This window comes from Varanus komodoensis, unplaced genomic scaffold (assembly GCF_004798865.1).
Source record: "Varanus komodoensis strain SLA01 unplaced genomic scaffold, ASM479886v1 scaffold55, whole genome shotgun sequence".
In the NCBI taxonomy this organism is placed as follows: Eukaryota; Metazoa; Chordata; class Lepidosauria; order Squamata; family Varanidae; genus Varanus; species Varanus komodoensis.
In genome coordinates, this window is record NW_025336157.1 from 4,610,120 (window position 1) to 4,627,521 (window position 17,402).

The following is a 17,402-nucleotide window of genomic DNA, read 5'->3' on the forward strand; positions in this document are numbered from 1 at the left end:
CACATCTGTCCGCCTCCCACTCCCGTGCCCGCAGTCTCCCAGCTGGAAAAGTGTTGCTTCCACTCTGCTCCCCGCCACTTTGACCGGCAGACACTGGAATGTCCCACGCCTGCTGTGGTCCTTACCCACGAGGAGACACAGGGAGTGGTGCAGCGGGGTGGAGCAGAGTTGGACAGAGTTGCCAAGGCACCAACGCTAATTGCTGGCATGCGGCCCATAATTAAAAAGTCTGTGGTGACATTTCCTGACATCTCAATATCAAAGGCTGCAATTAATCTCCACCACCCAGAATCCGGTCACAGTACCAAGAGGAGGATGCAGGGAAGAAAACCGATGCGGAAAGCGGCAAGTAAGCCACATCCTACCTCCCCTTCTCCATACCGAACCCCAACCCCAACCCCAACCCCACCCCATCCATGGGCGCTGCCTTCGCTGGGCACCAGGCAACACCGACACGACCAGAGAGCTCCATCGAAGTTTCCGGCAGGACGCAAGCAAGACGACGCATTTGAACAGAACAAAGCCACCGCTGTGAGCTGCTCAGAGGCCTCGGCTGTGGGGCGGTAGAGAAACGGAAAGAATCATCCCAGGAAACGGGCACAGCCCGTCCGTTCCACGAAGGAGCCCTGAAGCTGCAGGGCAGCCCACTTAAAGCCCTGCAGATGTGCTGGAGCACGGTTTCCATCAGCCGGCAAACACACCCAGTGGCGAGGGATGGGGGGACTCACTCTGTGTGTGTGTGTGTGTGTGTGTGTGTGTGTGTTTAGGTGCAAGGAAGATCTACCTGAGAGGAAGGGGGGAATGGAGGGACCCCAAAAACCTTGGAGTGGCACCCGAGTCCCGCGCAGCCCTCGCATTTCACATCCGGCAGCTGCGATGCAGTCGCAGCCACTGCAGCTCTGCCCCACCCTCTCTGCCGCCATGCGCACCCCCGGCTTCCTCTCCCCCCGCCCCCCAATCACCGCACGAAAAACCTCCGGCTCTTTCTTTCAGCCACCCCAGAGAAAGCGTGGGGCGTGGCAGGGAGAGAAAGCAAGGGGCGGACTTTCTGAAATGGTTTTATCGTCCAGCTCGATCACCAGCAATTAGGACAATTCCTCCCCGCCAATATATTTAAACAAAAGGATCCAGGAAAACCAGGAGGAAATTGGGCACCGCCAAAATACAGATCTTCACAGAAGACAAAAAGCAGCTGCCGTCCTCGTCGTCAGCAGCAACGTTCTCGTCGAGAACGGAGGGGCAGGGCTGAAGGCTGATGGGCCAGATTTCGGGGGACAAGGGAGTCTGTAAGAAGGCACAGCTCAAGGAAGAGGTGAAAGGGGGGGGGAATCTGCCGCCCCTTCCTTTAAGCAGCCCAAGTCTGGAAGAACCGGACAGAGAAGTGGGGGTTCCTCTCCCCGTCTTTGGTATACAAAGAGTCCTGGAGACAGTTCTCTGAGCCCCCTGCCATACCATGGAAGAAATGCTGTGCCCCTTCCCCAAACTCAAATTCAAGGGGGGCTTGGAGGGGTGTCCTGGTTTCCTCTTCTCATATCATCGGAGGCAGGTGGCGAGAAACCATGGATCCGACATTCCATGAGAACAGGAGAGAACATCCTACAGGAAAAGACAACAGAAGAGGCATGAAAATGAGAGAGCGAGAGAAGCTCTGATTACACAGGCAGTGCCCGCAGCATCTCCGTGGAAAGAGAACCGGACCAGGTTCCCAAACCCTGTTTGCACAGCCTCCAGGGAGCATGTGAAGTGACAATTAAACCAGAGAGGGCCCCAGAGCATGTGCAGACTTCCTATCCGGAAGGAACCAGATGGAAGTTCTTTTGCACTGTCCAAATGATCACAAATTTGCTTTCCACATCCCACTGACCTGGAAAAGGGTCACCACCTAGTTCATACATAATACGCTCCTCCCAAATAAATACCCGCCCACCCCAAATCGTATCAGTCTACTGGCCTTTACAGACACTGACAGTGACTCCCCCTCATAAACTTTCATACTGCCTCCTGACATTTCCACGGTTCTGTTATTTGATTTAGATCTGTCTCAACAGATAATATGATTTGTTCTGAAATGTTCTGCCTCTTGTTTCTCCTCGCAGTGCCCTCTCACCAGCAGTCTAGCAGCTTTCTGCTGTTGTTTTGTTATTAGTTTTAAAAAGAAATTAGAAATTTCTATTTCTAATGTCAAGGTGCACAAGTTGATCTTTATGCTTGCCCGTAACATCATCAGCGTGAAAGCGGGAGGGATCACAAACCCAGTTTGCAAGGTTTGTGAAAGTACCCACCCCAATCAATAATCAAAGGGGGAGAGAGATCCAGGAACAGGACTGAGGCTTGATAGCTGCAAAATGTTGGTTCACTGTTGGCATACAGAAAAAATCAGCGGTCATGGGGAATGTAATGGAGTATGGTAAAAGTGGGTATGGCTGGCAGACACCTGGAACAGGTGCTCTCTGTACTACAACATTCTACCGCAGGTCCCCACTTGTTGGACGAACGGCATTTTACTTCTTAGGGGTTTTTTTTGTCTCAAATAATAAGTTCAGGGAAAGATACCCACCCCATAATTTCATTAATTCTTATCTGACACCTTCAGCGGCTACTACGACATGCGAAAGACCACTCTGCACAGCACTTCAACCTTACTTTAGATTAACCAAAAAGGAGAACAGGATGAAAAAAAATGCACAACCATGTGGACTAGAACCTTTGCTTTAAACAGAAGGTTGAAGAAACTGGTTCTCTAGACATGCTACTGGATACAGAATTTCCTCTTATTATTCTCTTTTTATAAACAGACCTTCCCCACTCCCTCCATAAGAAAGCAGCTTATTGCAACAGGTTAGGAGAAACTTCTTTGTACTAAGTGCAATTCTACACTGGAATAGGTTACTATGGGAAGCGGCTTGGCTTGACATCGTTCACAGCACTAATTTAATTTAATTTAATTTAATTTAAGCACCTTAGCTTTCCTTTAAAACAAAGGTTTAAGTCCTTATTTAAGTAGAGGGGTTGGACTAGATAACCTCCAGGTCCCCCACCAGCTCCCAGATCCTGAAATGTGTCCCCTCCTGCCCTCCCACCCCCTTGCCAAGACTTACCCCCCAGTCAAGGTCTTCCAGTTGCCTTGAGAAGTCCAGGAGGGAGATGAGCTGGGGGATCCGGAGGTCTGGGGGCACGTCCACCCCTTTGCCTTGGCTTACTTGGCCTCCGAGAGCTCAGCTTGCCTCAGAGGCTGCGCAGGGCCCAGCTGAGGGACAGCTGCAGGCATATCCCCTCCGAGTCCTAAAGTGCCGAGTGAGGAATCCAGTATCCTTTCGAGGCGGGGCAGGAGTGGGGCAGAGGGACCGTCCGGCCCGCACAGCCTGCCCGCCACCTGGAGGAGCCTGGGCCTCCTTCCCTGCCGCCCTCCCTGAGGTCAGAGCCGCAGGAGGGAGAGGAGGGTCAGGCCCACGCAGGCACAGCTGCGCCACGAGGGGGCAGAGCTCCGTCCGGGGGCTACGGCAGCATCTGTGAGGAGGGAGAAAGGAGAGGAGAGTCAGTCGTTCCCGAAAAGAGGGCGCCTCCCTTGAAAGCAGAGAGAGAAAGAGTGTGACACACTCAAAACCGGTTTGAGACCGGACTAATGACGGCGGCTTCTCTGGAAGCTCCGTGGGAGGAAGCAGCTTCACGGGACAAGCCTTCTCCATGCAGTCACCCAAGAACAAGAACGCAAGGCAAGGGGCCAAGGCCAAATCCAGACCACCACAGACCCATCCTGGCCCTCTGGCGAGAAGGTCAGGCCCCCTTTCCCACAAAGCCTGGCTCATGTTTTGTGCAAGTTTCTTCTTTCCAGTTCTAAAGGGCAGGAATTCCTGAGGCTGAGTTCCTGGAAGTAGCCTTAAGCTAAAACATGCAGGCGTTTTTACTTCCGAAGCACTGCCCCTCTTGTCTTCGGCTCTGCTCACGCGTGGGGTGGGACCCTTCCCGCAAAACAAGCACCTCCAAAATTAAATCTGGCCCTCAGGGCGAGAGAAGCCCCACTGGAGCCAACCAAGAGTCCACCTCCTCCAGCCTGGCATGAAAACGTTCCCCTGATCGCCACGGGCGAGCCCGTCTCTTGGAGGCAAGTCATCAGGCTGGGGGTGGAATGAAGCGTGCCATTCTTCTGCAGCCATGTCCAGACCTACAGACCACCCCCCCAAAAAAACTCACCCTCTGAGCCACCTCTCCCGCGAGGTTGTGACTTGGGACCCTCCGTTGCAGGTTCTGCGGCTACGAGCAAAAATATTCGGGTCAGTCCGGGGTCACACTTTCCCTTCCAAGTCAACCACAGCGAAGTACCTGTATCTGGGGGAAGCTTAGCCCCCACGGATGTTGCTGGACTGTATCATTCCCCGCCCCGGTCATACTAACTGGGGCTGATGGGAGTTGGGAGGTCAACAAAATCTGGAGAGGCGAGGACCCAACGCCTGCTTCGCCCGGTGTACACGCTCTCTCACACGCACAGATCTCTGCTAAAGGGAAAGGCAGTTGCCATCCTCGTGATCGGGCTTGTTATTAAAGTTTTAATTTGAATCAGGCCTCCGGGTCGGGCTCCAGAACAGGTGTGATTTATTCATCAGCACCTGCTCTTCAAAGGGCGAACACGGGGTCTTCCCCACTCAAAGAAGCTTTGAACTGGGACCTTTGCCGGCAGAACAAGGCTCCAGCCTCTAAGCCGTGGGGGTCCTTCCACTGCTGCCAGCCCCCCGGGGCAGACGGCCTCCCCGATCACGTGCAGCCGCCATTTTGGGTGAAAGGAAGGAAGGAGGAAGGCCGGTCTCCGTCCCATCCAAGCCACCAGCTCAGGCCCACCTTGGATCTCCCACTTTTTTTGAGAAGGGGGCTTTGGGGGATTGCTGCAACGGGAAGCCCCCCGGTCCCAACGAATCGCCTCTCACCCTTCTGTGAATGGGATGGACGGACAGACGGACTTACTGGTTGCCTTGCAGCAGACGGACACCAGCAGTTTCAGGCAGCGGCCCGGACTCTCTGAGGTGGGGATAGCTGGTGGAGAGAAAGACCAAGGCGGAGGACACTGAGGAGAGCGCAAAGACAGCAACCCACACGCGTGCACACGCACAAACGTGTGTGTCCTGGAGCAGCAAACCCCCGAAAGGCGACAACAGAGAGCTCAGGGGTCAAGAGTCCAAGCCCCTTCCATTCCCACTCTGCTCCCCAAAGCTGCTGAGTGCCAAGCAAAAATTCAACAGGTCCGTGCCTCAGAGGGGCAGCAGACCAGGCAAGAATTCAACCGGTTCAGCCCCTCCCAACTGAGGAGTGCAGGAAAGTGGAGGGCTGCACACATTTTGAGTTTCTGCCCTTGACACAGCTATCATGAGCACAGGGACCGGACCAGAAAAGGACGCCGGCCACCTTGCTATCCTAACGCTGTTTCAACTCCACTCAGGACTCTACCCCTCCAGTGCGAACCTCTGCACCTCCAGCACAATTCTCAGTAGCTCTTCACGGCATCCGGTAAGGCAGAAACCCAACAGGTAAGGCCTTCCTCATTACTTGATGCAGAGAAAGGGGGGCTACTGTTAAAGAGTTCTCTCTCCAGCGGGTGAACATGTTTTGATCAGTTAATCCACTCACATGTTGGATTATTCCATTAAGCCAAAGGCCACATTTCATTCCGGAGAATTCTCAGGTTCCCATCCCAGTGGTGGGTGGAGCCAGAGACCAGGAGGCGGGGCCAGTGTATCAGCATCCTTTAGCTTAAAGCTCTTACAGCCAACAACTAGAACTTAGGAGAGGTAATCCCAATCTTTTAAGAATGCGGTGGGGACTGTACAATAACTGGAAAGCACTACATGGCACTGGGGACAGTGGCTTGGTCCCTCAGGGAGTTCCCTTAATGAAATGGCTAAGCTTGCCAGACCCTCTCCGGGCTCGTCACTGCTGCCGGCCGCCATGTTTCATTTCCCATAATGCCTCCAGAATAACAGAGCCTTAATCTAAGGGGCATGCTGGGTAGAAAAACAGCACACATCCACACAGCTAAAAGGGACGCTGCTGGGCACACAAGCTGCCAAGGGAACGCCCCTCAACTAGAGCAGTCTGGAGTATTCATGAGGGTGATGACTCCTGCCATCACACGCCCCCGGCCTGTGGAGGGGAAGTGGAGGGGAAGTGCCGGTTTCACCCCTTCCGGTCCGCGCACCCTTTCACAGTCCAGCCAGAGCTTAAAACCAGGAACAAAGTCTGGCTGCCCTTTGAATCGCAGACCTTCCTTGGGTGTAAAATTCAAAAAAAGAATAACTCCTCGGACTAAGATGTGGAGCCAGTGTGGTGTAGTGGTTAAGAGCCTGGGACTGGGACTCAGATGATCCGGGTTCGAGTACCCGCTCAGCCATGGAGCCAACTGGGTGACTTTGGGCCAGTCACAGACTCTCAGCCCAACCTACCTCACAGGGTTGTTGTTGTGGGGATAAGATGGAGGAGGAGAATGATGCAAGCTGCCTTGAGCCCTTTGTAGGAAAAAGGCAGGATATAAATTGATAGATAAATAAATAAATAAACAAAAAGATGCCTACTCACAAATATAGTAGTAATCGTGGCCCGGTTGGAACTCGAAGCCCAGGGAGAAAGGGGTGAACCTCTGGATTTTCTCCGAGAAGCGGACAGGCCCGTAAGGAGCATACGGGCGGTTGCACTCCCAGCGTTTGAAGGCTCCCTGCGTTTCGTAGCAGCCCCGGTAGCCTTCAAGGTCGACCATGAGGAGCGCGAACGTCTCCGGCCCTCCGACAGCCAGGACCCGCTCATAATGCGGGCAGTATATATCCAGGTAGTCGTTGATGGAGACCTGAACAGAGTAGTCCTCGTCGAAGAATCTGTAAACAGAGGAGCGAGGCAGTCACCGTCTCCAGCAATCCCCACCGGATCGATTCATCCAAATTATGCTGCTCAGAAGATTATATTCTTAAGTGGACTGATCTCATTGCCCTGCTGTACATCGTTCGCTGGCTGGAGCACCAAATCTGGATTAAATTAACCTGGAAGCTCCAGACCATGAAATCGATCATGATTACCGTGGGTTGCTTCCAATGCTACTCATATTTGGAGTAGGCCTATTGAGACAAATGGGGCTCAAGTTCGTTCATGACTAAGCAGGGTGCGGTTCATTTCGATGGGTGCATGCCAAGGAGAACCAACACACACAAATATGACGTGCACGAGACTTCAAAAGCCTCTCGTGCGTGTTCGTAGAAATATATAGCACAGGGAGTCTTCTCTTTTCCCCCTTTCTTTAAAAAGCAACCAAACTTCTAGTCCTCATGGATACAAAGGGAAGGGTTGTAAGCAACACAGGGGATGCCTGGCAAAAGGAATCCAGGAAGGAGTCGCTGCTTTTATCTACATGATTCAAAGTTCTGGGGAGCAGAAATGAGCTTACAGGACATGCAGGATCTGGTTGGTTTTATTGGAATCCCGCAATGCCCGCCCATGGGGGCCTAGCACAAAATGGGGTGGGGTGGGGTGGGGTGGGGGAGAAACAGAACACGACGGGCAATTTCGTGAATCGCTGGTGGGGAAAAACTGCACCCAGAAGCATCAAGCTACACCTGACTCCTCCGAGATCAAAAATCCCAACACAAAACTCTCCAAATGCCTCGGACATGTTCCCATTTCACAAAGATAAAGATGACTGAGGCCAGGAGGCACAAGACCACCCATGGTGCAGATGCCCTCCCCCCCTCAAATCTCGTTACCTTCTCTTAATGGAGGTGGCATTTGTACTTTCGAATATCAGAAAGAGCTGATCGATCTTGCCAATCTATGGCGAATCGTCCAGAGATCTCTGAGGACATCCCGGCCTGCCTTCAGCCCACCCGTTGCTGCGCTCCCTGAAGACAAACCTCCGAAACTCTGCCCCACGGGGAATTCAGCAGCCTGACTCAAATCAAGCCTGGATGCCATCTGCTTCAGTTCTCTACCTAGCTTGGATTCTTTCTTTCAATAGCCTAAATCCAGTTCTCTCCTGCGCCCGAAGTCGCAGAATGTCTCCCAGCCGGACAGGCAAACAAGGCAGAATTGCAGTGCTGGAAAGGAGTTTAAAGACCCTCTTGGCCAACGGTGCAGAAAGGCATTTGTGTGAAGGACTGAACTGCCTGCGGACTGGACAAAATTCTGCCCCTGCCAAGTTTATTTTGATGTCTCGTCAGTGAAATTCCTTCAGGGAGAACCCCAAGAGACCCTGCAGCTCCCAGTCCAGCCCCTTTGCAACGTCCTCCCCAGATGGGCAGTTCACACAACCGCGCACCCCAGGCCCAAGGGGGCAGCAGATCCACAGCATACCGCCACAGTCCAGTAGCATAGCAGAATCCCTTTCTCCCCTCCACCCTTAGAAGAACCCGATTCTGGTAGTCACGTGCAGGGGGGCGACAAGCACCCTCCCCAGAAGTCAGGCTGTTCTTCTGTCCACAGCATACCTCAAGAAGTCAACCCGAGGTGAGAAGAACAATTTCCTGGCCACGTGGAGGTTGCCTGGAATGACCCCAGAACAGTAACTCATTCAGGGAAGCAGCGGGCTCTCTCTGTCTCGTTTGTGGGTGCATGGATTTATTCTCATGGGAGCCTTTCATCACACTTAATTAGCATTCTTCTTGTGTTATTAAGAAATTCTTAATTTCTGTACCTCCCTCTCTATTTTCCTCCTGGCTCAGCCATTCCAGAAAGTTTCATTTTTTTTCCTTTTGGATTTTTATCTGCCTGTGCAAAGACACCCAAAAAATTAACAGAAACCACCTGCACCCAGCAATCCTGAACTGCTATTCCTCCCCTCTAGGGCTTCTGCTCTTTTCGTACACAGCCCAGGTTTTGGGGTGCAGAAGGAAGAAACAGAGACACAGAAGAGGTGGGGTGCAAACATGCCAGGAACTCCAGCACTTTCCCACCGACAGCTTCGATCCAGCTGCCCAGCTCTCCTAAACAAGCGGACGTCAGCTCCGATTAATTCAAGTGGCTGGAGGTAAAAAGGGTCGGTGGGGGAGCTCTCGGGGTGATGGGCCAGCAGCCCAGTCCCGAGACAAAAGCACCCGCGTCTGAAGGCTCCGCCTGCCCCACCGCCACCCACCCAGCTGGCCGAGTGATGCATCGTCGGGGAATGTGGCGGCCACTGGCCAGACATCCCAAAATCCCCTAGCGAGGGCACCGTGGCGCAGAATGCACTTCCAAGGGGAAGTGGGGTACCGGCAACAAAGGGTACGGCAATGGATGTGGGTCTGACACCCCCTTCGCTGATGGCTTGATGAGAACCGTGGGCAGAGCTGGGCCCTCGAACTCGCCACAGGATGTGAACTTGGGGGCCGCAGGGCAATGAGGTGAGAACAGACTGTTCGTCGCACCCAACAAAAGAAGACTTCTGAGCATGCAGTGGTGGCTACCAAGAACCCATCATCCTGGCATAGCCCACTGCGGGCACCCATCCAAGGCACACATCAAATATTCTCTTTAAAGACCGTCTCTCAATGCATGTACTGCAAAAGGCTTGCACCCAGGACTTGGGCCCGTGTTCTGTGCAAACGGTACGACCCATGAAAACAGACTTCTCCAATGGCAATAAAAAGTTCAACAACGACAACGCCGAATCCTGCGATTGCTCCCTCACAACACTGCAGTCTTCAATCGCTAGTCCTCCGGAGAGAAGAGTATCCGTGGCCAGCAGAGCACGGAAAACCACGGTGCATGCTCAGGTTGTGGCAGACGTGGACTCCCAAAATAATGTACTCTACTCCTATGGAAGCAACACGGAGCCTGCAGATGCCACGAAACTCCCTGTGCCACTTGGTTTCTTGCTTTTTAATCAGCTGCAGCCAGATACAAAAGATGCTCACTCTCCAAATTCAAGGATTCGGAGCTGCAAAAGTATCAGAACCAAACAGGACTCACAGTCCATCCGCCCTGGCCTCCCTCCAAGCTTTCTTCAAAATTGAACCAGAAAGTACAAGAATCGCTAATGCACTTTACTACCATGAAAGTTTCCCTGTCAATCATCCCAGAGTCCACTGCATTCATTGGCCAGAGAACCCTGGAAGGAGGGAACGGGTTGACTTCTTACTCGCGTCCTCGTAGACTTGCGTCATCAGTAACCTACTCGCCTCTGGTGAGCAGACAGCAATTCCAGGCAAGCAACACAGAGAAGTGTTCTGCAACTGGCGGCAAAAGGATCCGGCTGTCACCACTCTCTGAAATCTGTAACTAGGCTTTTCACATAATCAAAATCACCTATATATACACACACAAGCACAGACTGGTCCGAATATTGGGGGTGAGCAGAAGATAAAATTCCAAGGACACACTTGCAAAGGTGAATCAAAGGACTTGAAGGAAGCTTAGAAGTAACAGGGAAAACGTGAAAATTCAGGACTTGCATCTAGTGATGTGGTACCTAAAGGTCCACCCAGTACAATATCCTATAGGTTAGGTGTGCAGAAAACACAATATACCATCCCTCAAAAGAGAAAAACATCTACAAGATAACACACAGATAAACGCATTGCCCATTGTACCGAATTTTTAAAATCAAAACCAGAACTGAGCAGCAAAGGGCCACAATTCAGGGCCGGGAATTGAGGAGCCTGAAAAAGGCAGGGATCGCCGCTCATTAATTAGAACCTCAATGACCTATTTTGCTGTTTTGAAGATGAATAAGATTAGATAGAACTTCCTGCCCTGCAGTGGACGGAAATGATGCAACAAACAGATGGATTGTCCAATAATTTCCGTTGTCACTTTGACACAGCTGGGGGACAGCTCCGAATCAGATCAGAGCAGCAGAAAAGGTTTCCTTAAACCCCTTTTCCATGGACCATTTTCCTGCTAACAAGTTGCCCTCCCTCCATAGCTGTTTTCTGCCCCATGAAGAAAAGATATACTGTGCCAATATCTAATTTGGCCCACCTGTGAACCAGACCATTAAGTCAACATGTTTCAGAGAGGACAAACTTCACATGGTCAAATATTTATATACAGAGATTTTAAAAGTCAACACAACCTTTGTTTTAAATGATTAGCCAGCTAAAATACAAGCACCCCCAGACACAGGAAAAAACAAGCCATGTGTGAATACAACCTTGCTAACATAAAACCATCTATAATCCTCGTGTATTTTTACCTAAATTCGACACATTTTACACATTGGCTTTGCAGCTGATCAAATTCTCCTATATACAAACCTTCCCGAATTTCAGCCATTCGAGGTCTGGATGTGATCACTTAATGTGCAAAGAGACTCACTAAACACAGGCCAAGAGCAAACTTTCTCATACTTTCCTGAACGATACACGGCTTGGGTCCTGGGGCTCAGCACTCTGGCAAATTCTAACATCCTTGCAGCCTTCCCAACCCAGTTAAAAGCACCTGAAAGTTAAACCAATCCTTTAAAAATTGTTTTTAACAACATCAACACTTTAAAAAAAATATACTGCAATGACTAAACAGAGAAGCACTCAAAGCATGGCTTAAGAGCAGAGCCAAGGTTGTGGATTTTGCAACAGGGGTACAAAGTCCAAAAACAGAGGAATAATAACGCTATTTATATGGACGTGAGAACCGACTTTGCAAAACAACCTAGCCTGTTTTGCAAAACAGCCGCCAGGTGCGTGCGTGAGATTTGCTCCTTACCTAAAAGAAATAAATATGTGCACATGGATTCCATGTCTTCAACATCAGCTACATTTTTCCTGTCTCTTATTTTTAGACTATCAAAAGAGACCTGCTCCTGGACCACACGCAAGGTCCATCTCACTCAAAATTCTGTCCACACAGAGGCCAACCTGTTGCCCACGGGAGGACATGAATCTCATCCCACTATCCTGCCCATGTTCCCCAGCAGGCAGACTGCTTCTAATGCAGAAGAGGGCACATGGCCATCAGGACAAGCAGCCACGCACACCCGTGTGCATTTTCAAGCCTTTCGAATTGAGGGCCCGTCTCTCCATCCCAACGAAGTGAATTCCACGATTTTGTGATGCGCAAGGGGAGAAAGTGCTTCCTTTTTCCTGCGCTGAATCTCTCACCAGCTTCATGGGATGTGACCCTGCTGATTTTAGGAAGGTGAGATGGGGAGAGATTTTTTTTCTCCCCCAAGCATCACTTTGTACCCTTTTTCTAAACTAAACAACCGACATGAGTGATTGCTGTTACCACGCTGCATTCTAGTTTTGTGACTTTGCGGTTAACCTAAGAAGAAACTATGCTGCTAAGGATTTTGGCTTTTTTCTTATGGGCGACGGGGCTACCTTGGCTTTCAGAGAATCCGTGTATACCAGAAAGCATTCGTGTATGTGCTTATAGCACGCGTGTCAACAAATATGTACATGTTTGCATACGCCATATGATAATGTACTTCCAAAAAGAAAGTATTTTGAGAGTGTCTGGAAGATGCACGTGAGTTTTCTGGAAGAGACTTGTGATGTGCACTATTTTCAGTCCTCCTGAGCAGAAGAGAAGTGGCCAGAGAGAGACCTTTATAAAAAGGTAGGAAACTACCATCTTACACAGCACATCAGATGATGCAGGATGACTGAAATTGGTCATCTCAGCATAGGAACCAAGACAGCAGAAGCTGAACTTCGACTGAGGGACACATGCAAGCCAAGTTCACTGAGACAGACCGCAAGAACACGGAGCTGCGTCTGCTTGGAAAGGTAGCATTTTTCCATGCACCCTTTTGCTTCCTTGCAGAATTGCAAGTTTGCATCCTCTCTCCCAAACCATTTTAAAATCAAAAGCTTACGCGCATACCACAGCATTCAAACACACACACCTATTTCAAGATCACGGTTTTGCTTGCAAAAATATTTTTGCAGGAAATGTGGTACAGTCCTTCCATCACTGAACTGACTTTCCCAAACCAGCTGCCCCTAATGCATTGCTCTACAAGTCCCAGCATTTCCAACCAGATGCTGGGAATTGCAGTGCAAAATATCTGGAGTGCATCAGGGTGAGGAAGGCCGATGACGAAACTCAGGGAAAGTCCTAGTTGTATATATATTGTCTTTTCCCTCTTAACCTCACCAATCTGAACTGGGATAATTGCCCACAGATTTTTATCTTTCTATTCCAAAATTAAAATAATAATAGTAATAATAATCTATTATGAATTCGGAAGGAAAGCAAGGCTCCAAGCCTCTCACCAATTATTCCAGTGCAGCCGAAATGAATTTAAATGGGGCTGATTGTGGAAAAGGCTGACGAAGGCTAAATTGGCTGCAGAGAGCAAAACAGTAGTCTGTGTTTTACGCATATTTACTCAGAGGTAAATCCCAATGACCACAACGTAGACGACTCCCAAGTAAACACATGTAGAACTGCGGAAAGGTGAGGTTATAAGATCGAATCTCCGTGGTTATGTGAACATGATTTAAGCTGGAAACTTCTAAGTGCTTACTTGGGAATAAATCCTAGTGAACTTAAGGCTGCTTCAGTTTGAGTGGAGAAATACAGAATTGCACCGAGAGTAGTTTGTCTTTATTATTATAGCTTTCCAATTTCTTTTCTCCAAGGCAGCATACATTAAGTTCCCTCACTATTTTATGTTCACAACAACCCTGTGAGGTAGGGCAGGCTGAGGGTCAGTGTCAGGTGCAAAGTCTCTTAGTGAGCTTCGTAGCCAAGCGGGGACTAGAACAGGCCTCCCAAATCCAAGGCCAATGCCTGAACCGCCGTGCCGCACGCAACCCCAGTTAATGTTCAAAACCTTTGGCTTCCCAACCGTACGAGGAAAGTTGTGCCAGGCAGGTCAAAGATCCACCAAAGGTGCTTCTGACAAAGGATGGGTCAAAGCTCACAGAACAGGGCAAAGGAGGGAAAGCCCAAGTTTGTTCACGGCATGCGCTTCCACCCCATAATACTTCTGTTCCCATACGTGTTCACCCAGGCTGTGAGAATGGATTCCCCTTGGAGAATTCCTGTTGAAAGAGTCATCGTTCACACAGGGGTACCACACTGGTGCCGTGCTCTTTCTCTCGCGTTTTAGAAGAATTTTATATAAAGTGCCACATGGCTCCAGAATGCAGGCCGTGTGGTGCTCACGGATCAATCCCAAAGATAAACATTATCTCTGCACTGAGAACAGCGGCATCTCAAGCAACAGACTAGGGGGCTCCCTGTCTCCTTGAGGAGCTGAATCTCCAGGTGCGGGGAAATTGTGTTTCTGAAAATGCATTGGGACGCATCAGCCGCCACACTCAGGTCGACACACTTCTCTGCTGTGAGGATCAGACTTTGAAAGGGGGGCAGGGGGAGCTCAACCTGGATTCCACCGGTCAAACCAGTTGGCACAGAGAGACCGTCTCTTGCCCACCTCCAGCGTTTATCGGAATTTATAATTCACGTTGGGCCGTGGGCCAGCTACCCCCATGGCACTCCCACGGCGGCGTTGGCTAGGCCAGAGACCGGAGCGCCAGCGAGCTCGACGCTCCCACGCCGAGCAAAGCAAAACAAGCTGGAATGCTCCCTGGGTGATTCGTGTTCCCCCTCCCCAGTCTCGGCAGACTCGCCCCGACTCGCCCCCCGTCTGCCCGGGTGGGCCCCGCAAGGAAGGAAAGGAGGGCAGTTCTGCAGGAAACAACAACCACCAGATTACATCTGAAAACCAAATTCCCACCCCCGCCAACTGGGCATGGGGCTGGCACCACGCCACCACCAGGAAGGCCGTGGCACCCAAACATAGTCGAATAGGGCAGGAACCATGTAGGACCCACATTTTGCCCGGGGGACTCATTCAAGTTGAGCTCTGGAACCTTCTCACCATCCCGGGGGGTTGCGCAGATCCAAAGAAGGTAGCCCCTGAACAGATGCAGAGTGCAGTCCCTGTCACTTACAAGAAGTCCCGTCAAGCAGGGAAGGTCTTCCAGAAAGAGTCATGGACTGGCATCCTTTGGGCTGAAAAATTAGCATGGCATGGGGAATGCCATGCTAGCCGTATCAAGACAACTTTTTAAAGGTTTCCCCAGAAGGAGCAAAGTCCCCTTCTGTTGGTGCTGTCAAACCGGGGCTTTGCCCTCTTCCAGGGAGCTCCAGTTTGATGTGCCACCTGTCCTTTAAGGCCGTGGGCACGCACCCCCCCCGGCCCGCGCCAAGGGAAGCAAGTCGGGGCTGGCACTGGAAGACCTCTCAGGTGCCACCGAGAAACCCAAGGGTCCTTCCAAAGCCCCTGTTCTCTGGAGAGGTGCAGGGTTCACGCCGCATCTGCAAGCACTGACAAAAGAGAAAACCAGAAAGCCCAAACAGTAGGTGAAGACAAGCAAGGACAAGCTGCCAGCCTGGCAGGGCATCGTGGGTACAAGACCAGACAAGACTCTTCAGAGAGAGAGAGAATGAGAGAGAGAGAGGAGGAGGAGGAGAGAAGAGGAAGGCCCTAAGCAGCCTGTCCTGTGGGCACAAAGAGGGGCAGAGGCCCGGCCCGGCCCGCCGAATTTGCCACCCACGGCCGTCCTGAAAGAGATCCGTCTTGGGGCAGGTACCCAGGTACTCTGCGGCGCCCCAGCCCCACTGGAACAACGGACGGTGCCACGGGTGGGGGCTGCCGCTACCCGGGCCCTCGGCCCTCGACAGGAAGCCACGGCGGGCCAGGAGGCGAGGGGACGGGAGAACCGGCCTTTAATGGAGGGCGGCGGCACCTGGCTCGGAGGCCTGGAGACAAAGGAGATGCTAAGCGCGCAACATGGAACTGGGCTGGGGAGCGGGGAGGGGGAGGCGGAGGGGGAGGGGAATGGGGAGGCAGCCCCCAACCCTTCCCTCTGCCTCCACCCATTAACCAGATCCTGCCCGGGAAATTCTTTAATCCCCCCACAATGGTCGCAGCAGCAGCGGCTCCGGGCCTCGAAAGGGAGACCGGCCAAGACTGGCGCGGACCCCCGTCCGGCTCCAGGCCGCCCCCCGCCCGCGAGGGGCAAGCCCCGCGCATCCCGCGCGCGTGGAGCAAGAGCAAAGGGTCGCGCCGTCCAGCGCACCGCGCGAGAGGACCCGATGGACGGAGGGGGGAGCGGGACTGGGGGCTCTGCCGGGGGGGGGCAGGCGTCCCCCCAGGGGCGCAGGGGCCTGGAGGTGGCCGGGAGGCCGCCTCCGAAGGAGCACGCGTAGGGCGGCGCGAGCGCTGGGGCTCCGCCGAGCCGGTGGGGCGGGCGGGGGTCTGGGGTCCCCCCTCCCTCTCCCTCTCCCTCCCTCTCCCTTACCTGGGGTTGCTGCTGTTCCAGTAGACGCTGTGGCGCAGGCCGCGCACCTGCTGGCAGACCAGGGCCCCCCAGAGCGCCAGCAGCCCCCAGCGGAGCGCGCCCCCCGGGCGCATCGCTGCGCCGCCCCCCGGCGGAGCCCCGGTCCCGTCGCGTCCCGTCGTGTCCCGTCCCGTCCCGCGCCCCGCGCCCGCGCCCGCTCGCTCGGCCGGGCCAGCGCAGGAGCCGCCGCCGGGGAGCGAGCCGAGCGGAGAAAGTGCCGCGGCGGCCACGCCCCTCGCCACCAGCTCCAACTTTCGGCCAATCGGAGCGCCGGAGCGCGACAAAAAGTACCAACTCCGCCGGGAAGGGGGGGGAGGGGAGGGAGGAGGGGAGGGGAGGGGGCGCCCGGGGTTAACCCCTGCAGCGCCGCCCGCGCCGCCCGGGTTTCATTCATTCCGTCTCGGGGGTTGCATTTCTTCTTTGCTCTTTCTAAAGCGCTCGTCTTCTTTTCTCTTTTTGAATCGCTCTTCTTTTTCTTTCCCCTTTTGTTTTTCTCTTTTATTTCCCTTCATTTCTCTTTTCTTCCTCTTTTCCTTTTCTTTAAATTCTTTTGTTTCCTTCCTTCCTTCCTTCCTTCTTCTCTTTTCCTTTTTGCTTCTCAGATTTTTAGCTTCTTTATTCTTTCTTGGTTCCCTTTTCTTTCCACCATCTCCTTTCCCGTTTCACCGTAATCATGGATTTCTCTATTCTGTGTGTGAGGAAGGGAAGTCTTGGCATTGCTGAAGGGTTTTTTTTTTTTAATTTTATGTTTAATTTGCTGTCATTATCGTTGCTTTTCGGCTTGCAGTTTTAAACTTTCAGACGAAGTTGGATCGTGCTTGAGGTTTAGGGTCTGAATGACCCTATAAACAAATTCTTATATATTACACGGCATTTTTCTCCCTTGTGAGCAACGTAAAACTGCTGACATTGTTCCATTTTATCCTCACAAAAACAGCTTTGTGAGGCAGGCTAGGCCAAGAGTCTGTAACAGGCCCATGGCCCCATGAGGACTAGAACCCAGGTCTCCCAGGTCCTCAAGCCCAACATTCAGGGCAAGGAATAAAATACAATCAGTTGTGTCCAGTCTCCTTGTTGTGGTGAGCAGCAAAACATGGATTTACTAAACAAGCAAACAGATACACAACTGGGCAAAGGAGAGGCCCGCTTCTAAGGGATGGA

General features: G+C 52.1%; 1 protein-coding gene across 1 annotated transcript; it reads right to left on the reverse strand.

Moving 5' to 3' along the window:
* Positions 1–1,057: 1,057 nt before the first annotated feature.
* On the reverse strand, positions 1,058–16,315 carry EFNA4 (ephrin A4). The gene is made up of 6 exons (XM_044448721.1): positions 16,203–16,315; positions 6,562–6,854; positions 4,957–5,025; positions 4,192–4,251; positions 3,099–3,507; positions 1,058–1,596 (listed from the first exon to the last, which is right to left on the reverse strand). The coding sequence occupies exons 1-5, from the start codon at positions 16,313–16,315 to the stop codon at positions 3,416–3,418; spliced, it is 627 nt and encodes a 208-aa protein (XP_044304656.1). The 3' UTR covers positions 1,058–1,596; positions 3,099–3,415.
* Positions 16,316–17,402: the final 1,087 nt, after the last annotated feature.